Source organism: Pundamilia nyererei, unplaced genomic scaffold, assembly GCF_000239375.1.
Source record: "Pundamilia nyererei isolate P.nyererei 1_Seehausen unplaced genomic scaffold, PunNye1.0 scaffold00110, whole genome shotgun sequence".
Classification (NCBI taxonomy): Eukaryota; Metazoa; Chordata; class Actinopteri; order Cichliformes; family Cichlidae; genus Pundamilia; species Pundamilia nyererei.
The window spans coordinates 1,666,227-1,684,516 of record NW_005187511.1 but is presented as its reverse complement, the minus strand read 5'-3'; the positions used below and the strand labels follow the sequence as shown (position 1 = coordinate 1,684,516).

The window sequence follows — 18,290 nt, the reverse complement described above, 5'->3', positions numbered from 1 at the left end:
GGATTTTTCCCACCTTTGTTGGATTGAACAGTGAATATTAGAAAAATAGGGAGAGATAGCGGGGGATGATGTGAAATCAAATTTAAATTATTTGATTAAACGATAATTCTTATTTTTCTTGGCCTTCAGGCAATTACTCCGATTGATGCAGGCCAAAAAAAATAATTCTAATTAAAACAAAACTGAACCTTTATTTAATTCTTCATATACTCCAAACTTGCATTCAAGATTTCAGCTCCTGCAGGGCAGTTAGATTTTCATTTAGTGAGCTCTTCTTTTCCTTTTGTATTTTCTGTGTAATGGACTCATTGTTCAATTGAATTTTTCATCTTTCTGAGCCTTCTTTGTACTGCTATGTGATATATTCAATTTACTAAGCTGTGTCATGTTCTGCGTGTCATTTAGCTCATACACCTGTTTCTGCACAGGAATGCATCTTCCAACTCAACACTGACAAATGAAGTGTTAAAATGGGGTTGTGCAAGCAGCCAAAAAACACAGGAAATACAATTTCAGTCTCAGTTGTGATTAAAACCTCAAATTTACTCATCCGATTTCTAAAGTTTTAGGTTGTTTTTATGTCATGAAGTACAAATGAACCCAAAAAAAACAAACTCTTGAGGTCTTCAGTATTAGAAGAAAGTGAAACACTTCAACCAAACCGAACCTCTTCAAGGCAGTGCATGGGGGGGAAAAAAAGATACACATCTTAGATATCCATGTTTCCTGGAGTTTATTTGAGTTACAAAATATGAAGTGCCATTAGCAGACTCCACTCACAAGAGCGTGCCAACCTTCTTCTGTTACAAGTATTTACACCCAAAAATTAAGAATCTGTCCATCTACATTTCCACACTCTGTGTTCTGGTACGTCCCAGAGTACCAGTCTCTCTGTTAAGCTGTCCATGTTGGGTCCGTGTTTTTTTTTTTTTTTTAATTCCTTTTAAATATTTAAAATATTTACAAAGTCCCATGTTCAAAAACTCCCAAATCAAACTGTAGCTTGTTCAATGCAAAGGCAGGTGACAGAGGGGTAAACTGCTTCAGTAGTGTGAGAACATGAGCAGAGCTGGTGGAGTTAAACGAAAAGTCTTCTACAGGGTTAATCCTCCTTCCTCTAAAGAAAAGGCCTGGGCGAGGAAGTCTGTACAGAATTATTTAAAATTACATGCTGAAATGTCTGATCTGGTGCTGAGGTACCTCAAAGATCCTAATTTCTGAACCAATGATTAACAATCAATCAGGACAGATGAAAGAAACAGGCCCCTCAGAGAGTCGTTCATCAAACATCCTGACTTTTTTTCTTCCTTCCTTCCTTCTTCAGAGCATCTCTGAATATTAAAATAAAACTCCAATAAATAGAAATACAGCAGAGAAATGGTCAAGTAAGACTCATTCTGGTTTGATCCATCCCTGAGTTCTTTTGAGAAGGACAAATATACCAGACAGGAGTGACAAGAGAGGGGGAAAAACATAAAAACAAAAGAAGAAGAAGAAAAAAAAAAAGACTGATGGGGAAAGAAAAAACAAAAATGTGTTGATAGGACTTATCCTACACATTCCCACTGTGTCCAGGAAAAAAAAGAAAAAATATTCCTCTGGCTTCCTGAGGCTCATCAACGAGAAGATCCATCCTCCCAGCAGTGGACGTCACACAGAGGTGATGACTATCATGAGATGTGGCGAGATGCTTGAAATCCTGTTGAGAAGGTCGGGGGCGAGCTGGGATAAGTGGCTCTCTGAAAACTCGCATGGAGGGAAAATCTGAAGCACATAGGCGGGCTGGGAAGTACAGAGACACATATCAGTTGCATGGAAATACTGAGATGGGCATGACTTTTTAATATTCAAAAGTGTCATTCAGTAACAAAGAAGTCAAAAAGTTTTTAATTTTTTCTGTCTCAAAGAGTGAGTGTGGGACTCAGTCCCCAGGTAGGCCACAAAAGTTTATTTTTTAAAATTAAATTTGTTTACAAAAATTATTCAGTCTTGTAAGGATTTCAAGATCTATTTATATCTATTTTTTAACAATAGATTGTTTAACAGACGCTGTCATATTTGATCAAAGAACAACGAGATCCACAGGATACAATTCTTAGAGAATGAGTAAAGTCATTTAAAACTTTAATAGAAAAAAAATCTATTGGACATTTCAGGAAAATTTTGTACAAAAAATAAAATAAAAATAAAATAATAAAAAGCCAATGATAAAAAAAAACTGCTACAGGGTGTCAGACTTGTGAAGTGTGTGCTAGAGATGCTGCTTTATTGAAATGAAAAGAAAACCTGTGCACTTCAACTCCTTCGGGTACAATATGAAAACAGGTAATATGCAAACGGCACCAGGTAAAGACAGTATGGCACAGGTCATGTGATCAGTCATTCACATGAACTGTGTGGGGCAGTTTCTGTCTGACAAGGATCCCTACAATAAATATGTTTCACGGCCTGTGAAAGTCCCATGTGAGTTATGCATATACACAAATGCACTTCCAAAGAAGCCTAAACCCTTTACTATATGGTAAGGACTCCACAAGTACTTTGGCCAAGTAAAATGTATGCCATCAATCCTGTAGAACCAGTTCTGTGTTTAAAATGAAGCCATCAAATGGTATTGAAGATCAGAAGATGATAAGCATCAAAACATGTTTGTTTTCTCTGTGCTGCATACTCCAGGAAAAAAAATTAGGGAAGATCAAACCAATGGCCTGATATGCAGCTGAGAAGCCCCTTCTGTGTGTTTAATACACTTAAACCAGCCTTTAAACTGTTGTATAAGCCAGCGTGAAATGTATGGTTTTCAGGGTTTTTAATCGGTTTTCAGGGTTTTTATCGGTTTTCAGCGTTATTTTGTTATCGTTTCTATTGTTAACTCTGTTTTCCTGGGTCTTTTCACGTGTGTTATGAATAAATCTTTTTTTTTCGGTACCGGTACTAGTTTTATTTTGTTGTATTTATCTGCGACACCTTAAAGGCCGGTCCATGAAAATATTGTCGGGCATAAACCGGTCCGTGGCGCAAAAAAGGTTGGGGACCGCTGGTATAAGCCACATAGGACAGACAATTAATAAAACAGTGATGACTCACCTGATTGGAACCTGGGTTGGGGATGTTGATAATACCAGCAGCCAACTTTGTCTGCAAGTAATTGATGAACGCTGCCTTAAGAGCTTGGGTCTGGTTCAGGACGTCATCTTGATCTCGTCCACAAGGCAGAGCAAGGAGGAGACAGTAGTCGGTGTCTCCCTGTGGAGAGCAAAAGGTTCACGTTATTAGCAGACAGAAACTTGTTTAAAACAGGGAAGTAAAGCAAAAAAAACGCACGTACAGTCATTCTTCTGGCTACACTCTCCAGTTGTGAAGCCTCCAGTCTCATCCTCTGGACAATCCTAAGCAGTGCACCTCCTTCTTGTAGGGGCAGTGATCGATGAGCCAAAGCTTTGTTGCCACAGACGAAATGCAGCTGGACTGCAGCTGTGTCGTTTTTAAGTGCAAGCAACCCTTGCCACACAATAGGGTATTTCTATTTAAATGAGGCAAAGACAAAAACAACAAATGAATGAGACGAGGCTAGCTCTTGCTCAGACCAACCACCTTGTTTAATCTGTTGGGAGATTTGCCTTACCGTGAGTAACTGCACCATATTAACAGGCTGTGTCATCTTGCCATCTTTTGCCTGGTGGTCCGCACCCTACAAATTCAAGAAACAGTTAAGAACAACAGTACAACTAATCTTTGCTTTAAAAATGTTTTCGTTTAAGGTTCAGTTTTCTTTCCTTCAGTTCTTATTTTAATTCATAATTATTCTGAAACCTGCAGTTCATGACAGTGTTAAACTGCTTTCTTATATTAAATGATAGGTTCTCCATGTAATCCACAGCCATTATGAGGCACTTGCTGTTATTAAGCTGTGCTTTTATTGTATAAACCAACTGCTAGTTATACACGTCCTTTGTACCAACACAGATCTGTCAATACTGATTATGTTGACTGTCTTTTTAAACATCACGCACTCACCGCAGCAGGTGTGACATTCATTGGCGGCTGGGTAAGTCCAACAGCAGACGCTTCTGGCATTTGAGAATGGATTCCTCTCGGGTTTGAGTACATCCCCGGGTAGTCTGTGAATGAACCACTAGGTCCAGGTGGCATCAGCTGAACCCTGTGGGGAGATGCCATTGCTTGTCCGGATTGTCTGATTCCCATCATTCCATCCTTAGGAAGTGGAGAGTGGGGCCTCTTTGCCTCTAAAGACTTTGTTATATCCTTATCGGACACACCTTTAGACAAAGCATGTGCTCTTGGAGATAGAGAGGTCTCCTGAATGTGTCCAGAATGAGAGTCTGCGGTTGAACGATCCCCCTGTTGATGCAAAAGAACACGCATGTCTCTCTGTGCTATGTATGTTTTGTCCAAATGGCCACTACTCCGCAAACTCCCACGAGGATCGGGCTGCAGAGTGTCCAGCTTCAGCTGTGCAGGAGATGACTCATGACTCCTCAAAGAACCTGGGTTTACTTTGAGAACCTTGTCTCTGCCAACAGCCTGAGGTGAGGTAGGCCGTGGCTGCATGGCACTAGGCCAAGAGGAGCTGAGCGACTCACTGTGCATGCCGTAGCTCATCACAGAAAGAGGTGGAGTATTGACTCTGACATCTCCCTGGACCAGATGCCCCACTTGAATTGACTGAGTAACACAATGTGGAGACATTCGTCCCAAGCCTCCAGGCACACTATGAGGTGGCATGATAACAGACTGCTCGGGATGATGCACGCCAGCAATAAACTGTTGCATGGCAGGATGGCTAGTGGATAACATAACTGGAATACCCTTGGGTGATGAGGAACCAATGGGTGAAGACACAAATGGAGAGTGTGCGTGCCCTGACTTACGTGGGGACCGTGGTTCCTGCTTGACCCCACCGAGATGTGAAGGAGTTCTATCACTAAAACCTACGTGGTTTCCAGGTGGAGAGGGTAAATGGGGGCTTATTGCAGGGCTTATGGCAGAGGTCCAAGGCGGTTTGGTTCCATCTGTACCATGAGGATCAGCACTATCCATTTTCTTTGGATGTTTTAAAGGCATGTAATCTTGATGGTAACCCATTACCTGCTGGTTGCTTGGTGGCAGACGCTTCACTACTCCTTGAGGTCCAGATTGGTAAGCGGAATCCATCTTTTCCAAACCAGCGTTTTCTTGTTTGATTGAAGACAATCCTGACTGGTGTTTACTGGGATGCCCATGATCCATCTGTGATGAAGGCCCTTTTTGAAGCCCTGGCTGGGAATACAAATCCTGCTTGGGTATGGATACCAGTTGCTGAGATTCCATCTCACTTGGTGTTGCTGATGGGATCTGACTTATCTTTGCACTAATTCGCTGGGGTCCCTCTGTTTTTTGACCAGAATGGCTCAATACCACCACTCCTTCAGATGTATTTACTCTCAGACCTGGGCAAGATCCAGTGCTAAGAGTGGGGCTCTCAATAATGAAGCGTGTGGCACTTCCTCCTTCATCACCAGCAGGCAGCACAGGATATGACCCAGCATCATCTTTGCTGGGCCTATAACTTGGTTTGGCTATAGGAATGTCAACAATGTTCATGTTCACCTTATCCTCAGGCTCAGAAGGATTGCAAATACGGCTGATAACAGATGTGGCAGTGGATGCAATAACAGAGATCACAGACTTTGTCTCAGGAGTCGTTTGTGGAGGTCTAACAATAGGTGGGGCAGAATGCACTGATATTTTACTATCAGACAGTGATGACTTATTTGACACAATGGCTGTGAGCTGAGAATTACTTTCAGATAGGTTCTGATCTCGAAGGTTTGGCAGATTACTTGAAACAGAGCTGCTGCCTGTCTGTGAACTAGTTGTATGTTTCTTTAAAATCTGTCTCAAGTCACTTGTGCCATGATCAATATCCTTGTTTTCAGACTCTGATGGTAAAGGCTGGTTTTCCTTGGTTGGTAATGGCATGATTGGTAAGGAAGAGGCACTGGTATCTTTAGAATGATGGCGCCAGTCTGGTGGAGAAACAGGATTTCTGCTTGTTTGAGGGGGTCTGACATTTGGGTTGTTAGCTCGTGGTGACAGAGAAGGAGAGTTGCATTCAGATGGCAAGTGCTGTGGCTTTGTGCATATTGGACTCTTGGATTGCGGGTAAACAGACTTGAAATGCTGGATGTGTTCTTCTGAAGATGACTCTGTCTCTGCGTTTACATCTGTAGCTTTGACTGCTGAGGTTTCAGGCTCTGTCTTCCAAGTAGCAGGAGTAATAACTGCAGTAGTTGCTGCAGCAGCAGGTGTCTCAGAAAAAACCTTTGCATCAGAAGCTGTACTATCTGCTAATGGGGTTGCCGATTCCTCAGTTAACGAATGTCCATCTTTCAAATCCTTTCTTAATTGTTTCTGGCCTTTAGAAAAACGTTTAGGTGTTCTAGGTCTTCCCTTGGGGCCCTTTTTGGGTGTGTTTGGGAAAGCGGGTTCCTCCTGGACAGAAGATGTATTTGTTTCATCTTCCTTGATGTGCTGAACCAAGTCTTGAATCTCAGGTTCTGAGACTACATCTAGATTTGCTGGAGGTGCCTGGGTTATTGAATCAATAGCAGCCATCAGTTCTGACTCACTGGCAGGATTAGATGTTTTTTCTTCCTCTGGGTCACTTTTTACATCTGTATGAGGGACAGGCGGTGTTGGTTCTGTTGGAAAGGTTGGATCTGTTAGTTTAGCAATGTTCTCCACAGCTTGCTCCAGTTCCAGCTCCTGTGAAATTACATTTTTTGATGCTCCCAGGAGCTCCTTTTGGTCTGAAGCTGCATTTTCATTGTCTTCATTGCTGGAGCCTCCTTTGTTAGCATTTGTGCACTTTAAAACCTGTTCACTGTGGTCACCATGTCTAAGACTTTTTGACGAGTCTTCTGGAGTCCCAGGCTCTTCTTCTCCTAACTGAAGAAGGTCTTTCACCTCTGTTGCATGCAGTCTGATTTTGAGGTTCTTGAGGACTGGTGACTTGGAATTCCCTGCTTTTCCTCTAAGAGTTTTCTCTTTTTCTGACATGGTTTTCTCTTCCAGGTTGGAGGCATCTGCCTCTTTTCCATTTGATTTGTCATCATTTACCTTTTCATGGAGAACATCTTTACCTTTGGCCAATTCTATGCCTTGTTTGACCATCTCCTCTTTCTTTTCATCAATTTTCAGCGATGGATCTTCTTTACCTGAAACTGATGACTCTTGCAAAGGCGAGGTATCTTCATACGTGAAATCATTTTCCTGACCATTATCATCAGCTGCCTCAGTTTTGTCCCCCTTCCTTGTTGATCCAGATCCTAGTGATGTGGGCATCTGATTTGATGAACCCTTTGTGTCATACGGTGGCGTTCTCCCTTTTGACATTCTTGGAATACGTTCACCACTTTCTGATTCATTTGAATCCGTGTCTTTACCATCCAGTTTAGATTTTTCTACTTTAGCAGTTGCAGTATCATCACCTTGCCTGCGATTCTTGGGAGGCCGACCACGTTTATTTGCATGTGTTGGAGTTGGTGGATCTGGTTCGGTATTTTGTTGTATGGCATCTTTGTCTGTACCACGTTTTCGGGCAGAGCGTGGCGACTCTGCAACATCCTTTCCGGAACGAACTGGAGTATCATCTTCAACTGGGGTGGCATAGACTGATTTAACATTTCTTCGTCTTGCTCTGCTTACTGGTATGCTGTGCTCAGAGGTATCGGGATCTGATCCATGGATTGGAGATTTGCCTGTGGACCTTGACTCACCTCTCGGGGATGAGCCACGTTTCAGCTTCTCTCTGTCAATGCGCTCACTCTTGCGTGTTGCTTGTTTCTCAGTACCTGGTGCAGACGCTACAGGAACAGAAGCAACTTGTGCAAGAGACTTATACTTCTTATTTTTTATTTCTTTTGTTTTATTTTCTTTCTGAGATAAGACTGGTTCATCATTTCTTTCACTGTCAACTGGTACCTGTACTTTACCAGCTTGAGATTTTATGTCACCTTCATTCTCTGATCCTAATTTACAAGTGGATGGAGTCTCTTTCTTGAATACTTCCAACTGCTCAACAAGACTAGGCTGTACTGGACTACTGGCTACAGGTACTTCTGGTTGTTTTGCCTCAGGATTCAGCTCTGGTTCAGAATTGCTAACAAGCTCATTGTGAGACTCGTGGCAAAGTTCTGTGAATGTAGGTTTTACATCCTCAATAACAATATCCAGCTTTGCCTCAGACGGAGAATGTCTCTCTCTATTCGCTGAATAGTTGGATTCAGATGCTGTAATGGGTACAGGCAGAGAATCTGACGTCTCAATTGGTGGGTGCTGCATGGAAACAACATGTTCCTGATCCGTTTCTTGTTCCTTTTTGACAGACACAGGGGGACATGGATCATGGGGTGGGTTTAGTAAAACACATATGTCATCAGGTGGAGGAACGTCTTTGATCACAGTTTGAGTGACAGACGCTGGTTCGAGTTTGGGTTCAGGAACTACATTTTCAGCAGGGGTAATTGGTTTAATTTCTGCCTCTGTGGTAGTTTCTGTTGTTTCAGGTGACTGCAGAGGTTGTTGCTCTTGAACAGGAGCTTTTTCTACTTTGTTTTCATTTGTGGGCATAGTGTCTTCTTTTGCCTCCTGTAGCTGCTGAGTTTTATTTTTCTGTTGCTGTAGTCGTGTTAGTTCCAAAAAACGACTATGGAAAAGGACAACAGGCCCTGAGTCAAGTTCACCATCTCCTGCTGCTTGCTGACTGTTTTGCTCAGGTTCCTCATGCTTGCGTTCCAGGTGCTGAAGTCGTCTCGAGTCCAGCTCAAAGACAGCGCTGTGAAGGAATCGGGAGGCAAATAGCTCCCTGCGTTCTTGTTCCTCTGGCTTAGGTTCCTCTTTCCTGTCATCAAGTTTATCTTCCGATCCAATTCGAGTCTTTTTCTTTTTCATATACCAGGAAGGTGTTGGTCTCGGTGCTGCTTCCACCTTTTCAGTGTCTTTTCTGTTACGCAAGTTTACAAAATGAGAATCGTAGTCTAAAAATGACCAGTTATCTTCTCTGGAAGATGACAGAGATTTTGCACGCTCAAGCAGAGCCTTTGTGTCAGGTGTGATAGTCTGGTCAAGTGCAAAGGAGTAGAATTTATTCTTCTCAAGCTGTGCTTGTTTAGGGTCTGAAAATCTGTCAGCTCTTGGTCTTTCAGAAAAAGGCATAGATGTGGAGGGCACAGGAGAGTGGGGTTTGGGCTCTCTGTCCTCTTCGGAGTCGGATCGTACTTCCCCAGGCTCCAAGTCATGACAAATAGCGTACTCCAAACGTTTGCGATTGTGAATGTTTTTATTTATATTTTGAGAAAAGTTCAGATCAGGTAACAAGCCTTGTTTAATTCTGCTTTCCCATCTCTTTTGTTTCTCGTCCTCCACAATGAGTAAAGGAGTGCCTGTCTTGTTAACTTGTGTGTTATGTGTCCTTTTGACTAATAACTCCAGATCTGATTGAGATTTTTCATCATTTCGGCTCAACTCTTTCTGAGGAGGATCTGCAAAGTCCTCATCTGGACGATTCGGGAAATGTCCTGGAGGGGAGCTGGTGGTCCAGTCTAGATCTTCACTTTTTTGTTTAAAGCTCCTGTACACACGCTCTCTCTTTATCCCTGACTCGGAGTCAATCTGGTCTGGTTTCTTTAATTTGTGGGACGGAAAATTATCTGTGACATCCTCAGGGGGTTTACCAACTTCATGCACGAGGCTCCGATGCTCCAAGTCCTCTGTTTCAGTTCCTTGGGGACTAGCTGGTTTGTCAGTTTTCTCAGACTCGCGCTGTTGCTGCTGCTGATGCAAACGTCTGTTTTGCTCCATCTGTTTGCGATAACTTTGAGAGGTATCAATGTCAATGTGGTCTTCTTTATTCTTGGCACTTTTGTTAATTTCAGAATTTTGACCAATTTTTACAGAAGTATGGTGGTCTGGTTCTCTTGTACTGTTTTGGTCTGCAATACCCTCTTGTGAAAATCGTCTGGAGGAAGGGTGCCCTAGATGTTGTTTGGACTCCAGTGGGTCCAAAGATCCCTCTGATTTCTCTCTTTGTACTTTAAGGTCTTCTTGACCATCTTTTGGAGTTCCACTTTTTTCATTTTTAGGTCTTGAATCTTTCCTCTGGGAATCTTTGTGTTTGTCTGTATCCATTTCTTTCAAATATGTTGTACCTGCACCAAAGTCAGAAGACTGATTACCATCCTCCTCCTCATGCCTGCTTCTCTTCTGACGAGCAGTCCTTCCTGCTCCAGAGTCACCAAAACGCCTTTTTCTTGCAGCACGGCGATCCAAATCTACTGCAGAATCTTTTCCATCAGTTTCAGACTTAACATGCTTCTTGAGTCGATTCCTTCCATCCAAGTCTGAACCATCACTTTTACTCATGTCAGATCGTTCACTTTTTGCTAACAGAGTACTAGTAAGAAGGTCGCCATCCCCTTTACATTTCTGTTTTTCATGGACATCCTGGTCTGATCCTCTTCCCCTTCCAGACCCTCCATCAAAACCAGTCTCAGGCTCTGTTTCAGGTAGTGGATTTGATGGGGATTGCCCCTTTGCTTTTCTTGATTTGATCTTTTCAGCTTTGTCGCCTTTCTCTTTCCGTTTTGCACGTTTGGGTTTCTCAGTTCCAGATAAACGATCCGACTGACTGCTCTTCTCGCTCTTGGAGGGATGTTCTAGCAGGGTCTTTTCAGATTTATCAAAATGTGGTGGTGACACTGAACTCACGCTGTCACTTCGTTCAGATGACTGGCTGTAAACTCGTCGTTCTGAGTCTCTAGGAACCCGCTCAGATGCTGAAGGTGATACTGTTGGACTAATAGGTCGCCTTGGATGGGAAGGGCTCCACCTGCTGCGATCAGCTTCAAAACGTTCTCGCTCCCTTTCTCGTTCCCTTTGAATATATGTGTACTTCCGGATGTCTTGCTCAAAGGGGTCTCTGTAATCCCTGTAGTCTCTAGGGTCTTCATGATAGCGTGGGTCAAAATGATCCCCTTGATAATGTTCAAGTTCAGGAAACCGGTCTCTGCTGCGGGCAGCATACTCTCTTCGAGTGTCCTCTGTATAGAGGCCAGGGGTTCGTATATTCTCATAGTAAGCCCTTTCTGCTGCAAATTCATGATACGGAGCTCTGCGATCCTCTCTATAGAGTTAAGGAGAGAACACAAAGTGTAAAGTATTGAATCGAAATAATTAATTTGTAATTGAAATATTGTCACTAATGGAAGAGAGATTCAAAATATCACCACTTTCACTAGCAGCAAACATTTTCTATCTGCTTAATTTAAAAAAAGGCAAAGCAAATAAAGTCATTAAACAGAAACAATAACTGTATTCAGATAACAATACTGGTCGTTTACCGTCGTTCAGGAGGGATTTCATAGAAGTCTCTAATGTCTTGTCCAGATGCCTGCATGGATCGGTAGAAAGCCATCTGACTCTCTTGACTTGCAAAATCCACCTATCATAAGTGAATAAAACATAAAAAGATTTAAAAAGGGGGCAAAAAAACATTAGGATTACATTTTATTAGTTAAACCAGGGGTGCCCAATCCCGGTCCTCGAGAGCTACCGTCCTGCAGCTTTTAGATGCATCCTTGTTCCCACACACCTGAATCAAATGAATGGCTTGTTATCAGGCCTTTGCCAAACATGATGGCATGCTGAAGAGATCAAACCATTTGATTCAGCTGTGTTGGAGTAGGGATGCATCTAAAAGCTGCAGGATAGTAGCTCTCGAGGACCGGGATTGGGCACCCCTGAGTTAAACCTTCACTTGATTTTTACCTTTATTTTATTGCCACCAATCTTCCAACCTTTGGTCTCTCTTACAGCTGTCTGAGCAAAGTCGGTGTTGTTGTACAAGATGAGAGCCATCCCCTTCAATCTATCAAACACCACCTTCAAAAAAGAAAAAAATTAAATCAGATTTATGGGAGTACTAAAATCAAAAGTATCAAATCTTAAGGAAGAGAAAAACATCACCTTACCTTAACTACATGTCCGTAGCGGCAGAAATGCCGCGTGAGGTATTGCTCTGTAATATTGGCTGATAACCCATCAAGCCAAACACATGTTGTAGGCATACTCTTTCCAAAACCGAGCTGCAAGGAAACAAGACACAAATATAGATATTATAAACACTCTAATCTATAATTTTGAAAATATACACATACACAGATGAGAAATGGTAAGATTGCTTAGTGTACAAACACTACCTTTAGTCTGTTGGCTCCCAGATACTCTCCATCCATCTTCTTTATAGCCTTGCAAACACTGGCAATATCAGAATACTGGACAAAGGCATACTGGGGAACTCCATTTACTTTCTTGATGTCAATGTCCTTGAGACAAAAAAGAGAGCAAATACAAAATGTTAAATGTAAAATATACAAACTTACGTGTGTAATTCAAAGTCAGATGGATGCTTACCACAATTTCACCAAAGCGTTGGAAAATGTCGAGAAGCTGTTGGTAACTGGTGGTCTTCTCCAGGTTCCCTATAAACAGTGTCCTTGTGGCCTTTGGATGGAATTCATCTATTCGCCCATCCAAAGGCCTGAACTCATTTTCACTTTCTGTTTCTGGAGGAAGAAACGGATTTATCATTAATATTACTCACATGCTATTTGAATTTTGGTTCAAGCCTGTGGAGGGAATTAATGTGTCTGCAAATCTGCCATATTTATCAGAAAAAATACAAATTTCTGTGACTTTTGTTGCAACCTACCTGGTCCATTCCAGGCAGTGACTTCAATAAGCATGCCGAAAAACAGCTTTCCTTTGGAGACACTAAGGGCTTTTTCTTGATCCTCTTGCTGTCTGAAGAATACCAACCCATAGCGGTCTTCTGATGTTCCATGGATCTGAACTGAAGTCACTTTCCCATGTTTCTTGAATTCATGGAAAAGTCCATCTTTCAAACTTGTGTCTGCATTGGAAAACAGAATTACTACAACACTACTAAAAACAACAGAATTCCCAACGACCTAAAGAAGAAATGACTCCCACTTTAATCTGTTGACAGGAAGAGGCTTTCATCTGGCTCAAATTATTTTTATTTCACAGCTTAGTTTGGTTTGCATACCACAAGCATGCTAAATGTGTAATCAAAAATAAAATTAGAAAACATCTGTATGTAAATGAGACAATAACTAATAAAGTGATCAATCTCTGTCACCACAAATCTATACAATGCCCTGCAGCAAACAGTAAAGGAAATAGTAATTTTATTTCATTAAACAACCAGTCTTTACCATCAGAAACTCCCTTTTACAAGAGCCAAAAATTAAAGTTTTTAAACATGGCTACATTTAACTACCTGCAGCTAGTCCCCTACCTGCAAATAACTACCTCCTCATGTTTCAGATCATGTTGCCTGTAGGAAATGTAGTTTCTAATGCCATTGAGGCAATAACAAATTCAAGGATATGGCAAGGTTATTGAGCAGAGAAAAGACTTAACTTGGTCCACTGAGAGGTAGATGAACATTAAAAACTCACCTGTTGAGCGTACTGGTAGATTTTGCACTTTAATGCCAAAGCTCCTACGGGGCTCTTCAGAGTCAAGCGCCATAGAGGACTGAGGTGGTGCGTGTGTAGCTGATGACTGAACAGAACGAGCCTGCGATCCATCACTTGAGCTGCTGTTTGAATCACTGTCAATGAAAGTGTAAAACGATTAGACACTTCTGTTTACACAAGTCTGAGTAAACGGATTATTTACAAATTGTCCAGCATAATCCCAATGCTTTGTCCATGGACAAATATTCATCCATCATTTGTAGATTAAAAAAACGAAAAAAATTCCCACCTGCCACTGCCTGTGCTGCTTGTGCTGCTGACTGAATCAGAGCTTGAAGATCTGCTGTGAGATCGAGATCTCGGGCCTCTCCCAGGGGACAAAGGTGCTTTTTTAGGGGAATGAGGAGTTTTGAGGGGTTGCCCCGTGGTACGCTGAGGGGAGGGATGCCTTGACTGTGAGGAGTGAGACGATCGACTCCGACGGTGATGGTAAGTCCGATCGACACGCCGTCCTCTGTCATCTCGGTACAGGTCACGTCGTGAAGAGTTAGTAAGAGTAAAAGGGTCTCGGATTCTAGAGTCAAAGTGTGGGTCTGACGCCTCAAAGCTTCCCCCAACAGAACTGCTGCCTGGGCCAGCAGCAGTAAACACAGAGCGATCGCGGTAATAATCGGCGTTGTAGTGACGCTGTCTGTCAAAAGTACCACTGCGGTCATGATGTCCATATGGGCTGTGATCATATGCACGTTCACGGCTTTCTGAGCTACTGTAAATTAAGAACAGGACAGACATGAAAATAAAAAGTATTAATCAGACTCTTAACAAAAAAAGAAAATAAGCATTTCACTTAAAAATGCACTACAGCAATAAATGGCCCAAATACTGGCACTGTCTGTAAAAACTCTGAACAAAAAAAACCAAAACAGATTACATTTGTCACGCTTCTCCAAATCTAATAACCTATACATGTATGATGTAAATTCACAAACAGTCACAGGAAAACAAGCTGCCCACAAACTTTCAGAACTTTATTTCAGATTTAAGCTATGTTGCTCTTAGTCTCCAATTGTTTTTACTGGCACAGCAATAAACACTGAGGTTTCAGAGGTTGACTGTTCATGAATTATTATGAATATGGGGAGAAAATACAAATCTACATAAAACATTTCTCCCAAATATTCAAGTGGACATTTGTTCTAATGATCTATGTGGTATGGAGAAATGCCATGCAGGGTTTGGATCAGTGCATGAACTGGAAATAACAAGTCATAAAACTCAAAAAAAAAAAACAAAAAAAAAAACTAAGCAGATACATACATTTAATAAAATTTACTTTTTTTCCTTTTGTAGCTTTTAAGTAATGAATTTCCCTAAAAGCAGTGCAAAACTATGATTAAACAAAGCACGAAGGAAGATTAGGAAAGAAAGTATGCAGAGGGCAGAGAAATACCAACCTTTTAGAAAAGAAGTTACCGAAACTAATCCAAATAAAATCTAGGTGGTCAGAATGTGAGAGACCTAGGCAAAAACGCTTCACGTATTCTCGCATTGCATGTTATGTTCATGTACTGAGCACCAGGGCAGTAGATTGTTGACGTATAATCCACAGTTAGGCTTATTTAATTCTCTTCACTGGATGGAAAAAGGAAGAAAAAAAAAATACAGAAATGGACCTTTATGAGTATTGCAACATGTAGAAAAAAAAAATCATAGGAACATAAAACCTCAATAAATAAATATGGAATAAAATCTTTTTTTAAAAAGATGATGAGCTTCAGGGTAATCGGCAGATTCCAGGTTGACTACTCAGTAAGTTGGAGCCTGAGAGAAAAAATACATCCAATGGGATCGGTCTCATTTCACTGTAATTTTTTAAAAGTTTTATAGTGGCAGGGGAAAAAAATATTCCATGGGTTAATGTTAAGTTATTTAACATCACGCAGGTCAGTAGACTCCAGACAAGTATCAGAGTAAATAATATCCTCCTGGACTGGTGGGCCGGATACAACTCCATAATCAGTGGGTGTCATCTTTGTTTACTGTCATGTTACTTAAAAAAATGTCTTCAGCTTCCTCTAAGATACTTGGAGTGCTTTTTCCTGATTGAGGTCTCAAACGGCTACATCCATACTTGAATAATCCAAATGAATGGCAGCTACACCTATCCACATCAGTACATCCAGCACAGGGTATAATATTGCGTACATCCAGGGGGTTACATCCCAACTATCCACTCTTCATGTCTTCATGGCAAAAGCAAGAATAGCTCCACAAACGTTGTTGGTGGCCAGGTGGTTGGATCCTCTGTGTTCTTGTGAAATCTTCTCGGTGCAGCGTCCATATACGGAACAAAACCTGTTTTTGATTAAGTTAATCTCATCCTAACATGACAATGATACCTTGGAACTACACCAGTCTTTCTTCTAATGTGTGATGACTGTAAGGTTTCTTCCATCCACTCGGTCAAAAGTTAAATCCAGAACAGGCTGTATCCACAAGTGCAAAGCGCAAAAAAAGAAAAAGGAAAAGTAATGAACAGTCCAGCAATTAGTCGTTGCCTTGAGAAAAAAAAAATGATATCCCACGATGGAAGATTTCTTCAAGTGAGTGTATGCCTATATAGATACTTCCAAAATACGTGTATCCATCATAACAGTGATGTACTTCCAGCTTCACGTGATTCCAGATTTTTTTTTTTAATTAAAGATAGATTCCATGTTGATTATAAAAAATATCCGCAAGCTCCCCAAGGTAGACTCCCACAAAATGTAATAAATCCACAACTCACCAGGATATTCCACACAGATGTAATATCCACATCAGATGTCAAACTCTCAATATATAGTTACCTTACCAAATGATAATGTGTAGTTAATTTACTTAGATCCAATGGGCAAGGCAAGTCAAATAGGATGAAAAGTGGAACGATCCCTAGATTACCTTTGTGTAACCCCTTGAGGCATCAATCCCTTACGGATACCCCCCACTATGTGTTTAGGTTTAACACCTGTGTGATACCTATATTTCCCTGGATTCGAAGGGGACGCCGTGTCCACTTACCCATCTATTCTCCGTTCATAACGTCCCTCTCTGGAGTGAAGGGACACAGGTGGCCCAAACACTGGACCAACCGTTCCCCTAGAGAATCCTGTAACATCTCGACTGCTCGAGGGAGAGCTGTCTTCCAGGCCCCGAACAGCACTTGGGACTGACCCGGGTTCATTGTAGTCAGTCCGAAGGTCTCTGTCCCCCATCTTGTTGACAGCATTGTGAGCCTTCTGTGCACTTTTGATATCCACAAAATCCACAAAGGCTGCAACACCCCCCTCTGAACCGCGCTTTCGCAGAACTTTAACACTCTCCACACGACCATACCTGAAATGGAGACAAAGAGGAAATTACATATACACCGGCCAAGAATATAGAATGTGCCAGTTTTTAATCAGCAAGCTTGCAAATGGCACTGACTTTGAAGGCAGGACTTTATGATAACGAACCAGAGACCACACATCAGAGGTGAACTCTCTGAACTTAAAAGTGCTAGCAATTGATTATACTGGATGATCACATTTGGGAATACTTGGAAAAAGAGGAAGTTCTAAGCAGTATTGATGACATTTCTATAGGACGTAGGATATGTAAAAAAAAAAAACGCACCATGTTTAAACAGCAGACCACTACCAGGGGTGTGCAGCAATAAATCCCATTAGCAGGAATGTTTGTTTTCCAACTACTTAAGTAGTGTTTACGCCGCGTAGCAAGAGATTAGACACCTAGTGTTAGCTACAAAGCTACAAATAACTCTTATGAACCCCGGAAGGCAGTTTGTGGTGTTGGTTTGTTTTACATTTAAGTACTAAAGGGTAGCAAAATCTGGTTTGCAGTTTACAATTTCACAAATGAACCCCAACAACACTGACTAACTTAGCTTAGTTTAAGCAGCTACACTTATGGGACCGGGCGTGAGGCAGCTCTCGTAAATTTCCTTCTATTAGCAATCGGTATATAACACTCTGACGACCAGATAAACAACAGAGTATGAGGTTTTTCCAGTGGCTAAACTAACCGAATGCATTTAATGCTACTCTGTGGTTAACGATAGCTGCCGTTAGGCTTGTACACATCGTGAAAACGTCTCGACTTCCCACAAAATGGTTGGTTGGGTGGAAGCTTGGTGGCTAGCGAATCCAGCTAATTGCTCCTTGGCGTTCACAAAAGTTCGAGGAATGTTATAAATCGTTCACCTTGAGGCCCGAGCGGCTCTGCTTCACATATGACTTCAATTTCCATCACCACGCTGCCAATAATGTGCATTCAGCACACGAGAAATAGCAATACTAGTAAAACGTAAAATGCTAACATTAGCTGTGTTAGCATTGATAGCAACCGCCTACCCTTCGTAATGTTAGTGAGACAGCTAGCGCGCGCTGTTTGGAAAACACGTAACCTACCGTTTAAAATGCTCCACGATTTTCTCCTCTCGAACGTGTTCGGGTAAATTTCCCACCCAGAGGTGTCTGGTTTCCCGAACCATCTTGCGCTACTCTTTCCCCCTCCACACACATATGATCTCGCACGTTTCTAATCCCTGCCGGTCGGAGGTCCGCCTGAACAAAATGAACGACCCGGGCCCGATGGCCCTGCTAACCGTTTAGCTCTAGCTGCTGCGTCCTCGATCTGTCTTGCGTGGACGCGCATCAACCTCGCTCTGGATGATTTTGGTTG

General features: G+C 41.9%; 1 protein-coding gene across 3 annotated transcripts; it reads right to left on the bottom strand.

Moving 5' to 3' along the window:
• Nucleotides 1-709: 709 nt before the first annotated feature.
• On the bottom strand, nt 710-18,290 carry LOC102202016 (msx2-interacting protein). 3 transcript variants are annotated; one of them, XM_005741450.1, is made up of 15 exons: nt 18,017-18,290; nt 16,626-16,940; nt 13,855-14,331; nt 13,545-13,699; nt 12,773-12,973; nt 12,475-12,626; nt 12,261-12,386; nt 12,033-12,146; nt 11,830-11,943; nt 11,403-11,503; nt 4,018-11,185; nt 3,626-3,691; nt 3,329-3,523; nt 3,088-3,246; nt 710-1,782 (listed from the first exon to the last, which is right to left on the bottom strand). In XM_005741450.1, the coding sequence occupies exons 1-15, from the start codon at nt 18,097-18,099 to the stop codon at nt 1,651-1,653; spliced, it is 9,558 nt and encodes a 3,185-aa protein (XP_005741507.1). In that variant the 5' UTR covers nt 18,100-18,290; the 3' UTR covers nt 710-1,650. The 3 variants fall into 3 exon arrangements, with proteins under 3 accessions (XP_005741507.1, XP_005741508.1, XP_005741509.1); XM_005741451.1 differs by having other exon boundaries at nt 13,855-14,328; XM_005741452.2 differs by lacking the exons at nt 16,626-16,940; nt 18,017-18,290 and adding an exon at nt 15,020-16,617.

Bases quoted from the DNA above. Each gene is read 5' to 3' on its own strand.
- LOC102202016 (XM_005741450.1), bottom strand. From the start codon at position 18,099: ATGGTTCGGGAAACCAGACACCTCTGGGTGGGAAATTTACCCGAACAC. The intron at 11,944-12,032 runs GTAAGGTGATGT...TCTTTTTTGAAG, and splicing joins GCTACGGACATGTAGTTAAG to GTGGTGTTTGATAGATTGAA. The intron at 3,524-3,625 runs GTAAGGCAAATC...TCATTTAAATAG, and splicing joins ATATGGTGCAGTTACTCACG to AAATACCCTATTGTGTGGCA.